Source organism: Palaemon carinicauda, chromosome 1, assembly GCF_036898095.1.
Source record: "Palaemon carinicauda isolate YSFRI2023 chromosome 1, ASM3689809v2, whole genome shotgun sequence".
NCBI classification, from domain to species: domain Eukaryota; kingdom Metazoa; phylum Arthropoda; class Malacostraca; order Decapoda; family Palaemonidae; genus Palaemon; species Palaemon carinicauda.
Window position 1 is genome coordinate 130,829,347 of NC_090725.1, and position 2,182 is coordinate 130,831,528.

The 2,182-nt window shown below is 36.7% G+C and overlaps 1 protein-coding gene across 1 annotated transcript in view; it reads right to left on the reverse strand.

Annotated features, from left to right (window-relative positions):
* Positions 1 to 2,089: 2,089 nt before the first annotated feature.
* LOC137659843 (cyclin-dependent kinase inhibitor 1C-like) overlaps positions 2,090 to 2,182 on the reverse strand; it is a 351-nt gene continuing 258 nt past the window's right edge. Inside the window, exon 1 of the mRNA XM_068394651.1 lies at positions 2,090 to 2,182. This exon is cut by the window's right edge and continues 258 nt beyond it. Coding sequence (XP_068250752.1) covers positions 2,090 to 2,182 — 93 coding nt within the window.

Consider the following 2,182-nt stretch of genomic DNA (forward strand, 5'->3'; position numbering starts at 1 on the left):
ATATAAAACCACATAGAATTATAAGAAAAATCAATTACAGGGGGGAAAAAGCATACAATAACAAAGGGAGGTTCGCACACATACAATATATATATATATATATATATATATATATATATATATATATATATATATATATATATATATATATATATATATATATATATACTGTATATATATACATACATACACATATATATATATATATATATATATATATATATATATATATATATATATATACATATACATATATGTATATATATATATATATATATATATATATATATATATCTATATATAAATATAATTATATATATACTGCATATATATATATATATATATATATATATATATATATATATATATACACGTATATATATATATATATATATATATATATATATATATATATATACTGTATATCTATTTTGGTGAAATGCAACTAAGTCTCAAAAGAGAATCATGTCACCCGCCAACTGCGTTTTCCCATCATTATGAATAGAATTACTTTTTGCAATGAAATTTGGCTGACGGTTTTCTGTGTTGGTATTCAATTGGATATAATAATAATAATAATAATAATAATAATAATAATAATAATAATAATAATAATAATAATAATAATAATAATTAAAGGAGCCAAAAACCAGGCTCCTCATGGAATCGATGGAAAGAGCTTTAGTGGTAGAAAATGTTTTATAGCCGTATATCTCCGTGAGTAGAAGAGACTAGGAGAGGAGTGAAGGATTATGAGTATAGAGGAAGAAAGGTTAGGGTTCTTTAATAGAGAAAAGACTTTGGAAACAAGGCAGATGACTATGAAGAGGAGGCTTTCTAAGGGGAGCTATTTTATTCGATTAGTGAAGGGTGGGCTGAATAGGAAAGGAGATTTGTTTCGGGTAGGTGAGGAAAAAAAAGGAATTTGTGAAGGTATGGCCGTTGGTAGGATTAGAATTTCTAGATCAGGAACGGTGGTAGGCTGATGGTAACGCCTTTGAGATGGGACCCTCTGCAGCTTAGGGTATGGTAGTGCTTCTGTTAATGTAGCTGGTTGGATGATCTTTATTGCATCAAGCCTAATTAAGCGCTCTAAACTCCTACTGCTCCAGTCGTTATAGGGGATGGCACAATTGGAACATTTATGAAAGATGTCTTTCCTTACCATATATGCATCAATGCAGGTCTTAGTTGGATGTCTTCAGCTACAGACACCACAGACCACAGGGCTTTTACAGTCTGCTTTGTAATGTCCGAAGTGTTGGCAGTTGTAACATCTTAGTGTTTCCGGTTTGAAGTCCTCACTGGGGAAGGTTCCCCATATTCCAAGGTCCTGTGAAGGTGGTAGGGGTACCATGAAGGTGACAGTGACTCTCTTGGTGGAAGTTTTATGGCTGCCCTTGCAGCGCTCTACTTGGGCAATATTGCTGGAGTTGGTGAGGAATTCTAGATGAATCATGACAGGGTAGTTGTAGACCACAGCTCTCTATAACTTCATTGTAGGATCCAGTAACGTCAGGGAGGATTCCCTCTGGAGAAGGCTAGAGCTGCCTTGATCTTTTGTGGTGAATATTAGGTCACACTTCAGGTTGTGTTTGGCTGTGATTTAAAGTATGGAGTGTATGGCTGGGATGTTAGCTGCTGCTGCATATTAAAGTGCCTCTCCGGTGGAAGTCAGCTTAAATTTTGACACTTGTTTGGGATCAGTTGAATTGGGTTATGCCAATGGTCTAAAGCACACTTGGGCATAAGAGAGAGTGCCAAAAGCTTCAGCATATAGGACAGTTAGGCATTTGGTACGGTTGCAATCTGGCAGATAGATCTCTGACAGATTAAGTAGAGTAGCATCGGTGGGATGATCAGTTTCTGTAGAAGATACAGATGGCTCTGGTCTCAAAGAGGAGGATTATGGAATTTGTGTAAGAGGTTCCTGAAAAGGTAGAACTTGACTGGTGACAGGTGGGTCTGCAAGTAGCAGGGCAGAAGCGGTGTTAAGGGGGTCCTGGGAAAGCTGGACTTGACTGGAGACAGGTGGATCAGGAAGTGACAGGGCTGTATTGGTAGCAGGGAGATCCTAAAAAGGCAGGACTTATCTAGTGGCAGGTGCATCTGTAGGTGGCAGGACTTGACTGGTGGCAGAGAGGTTCATGGGTTTACTCTTCTTCCTTCTAGCAGCAGGGGG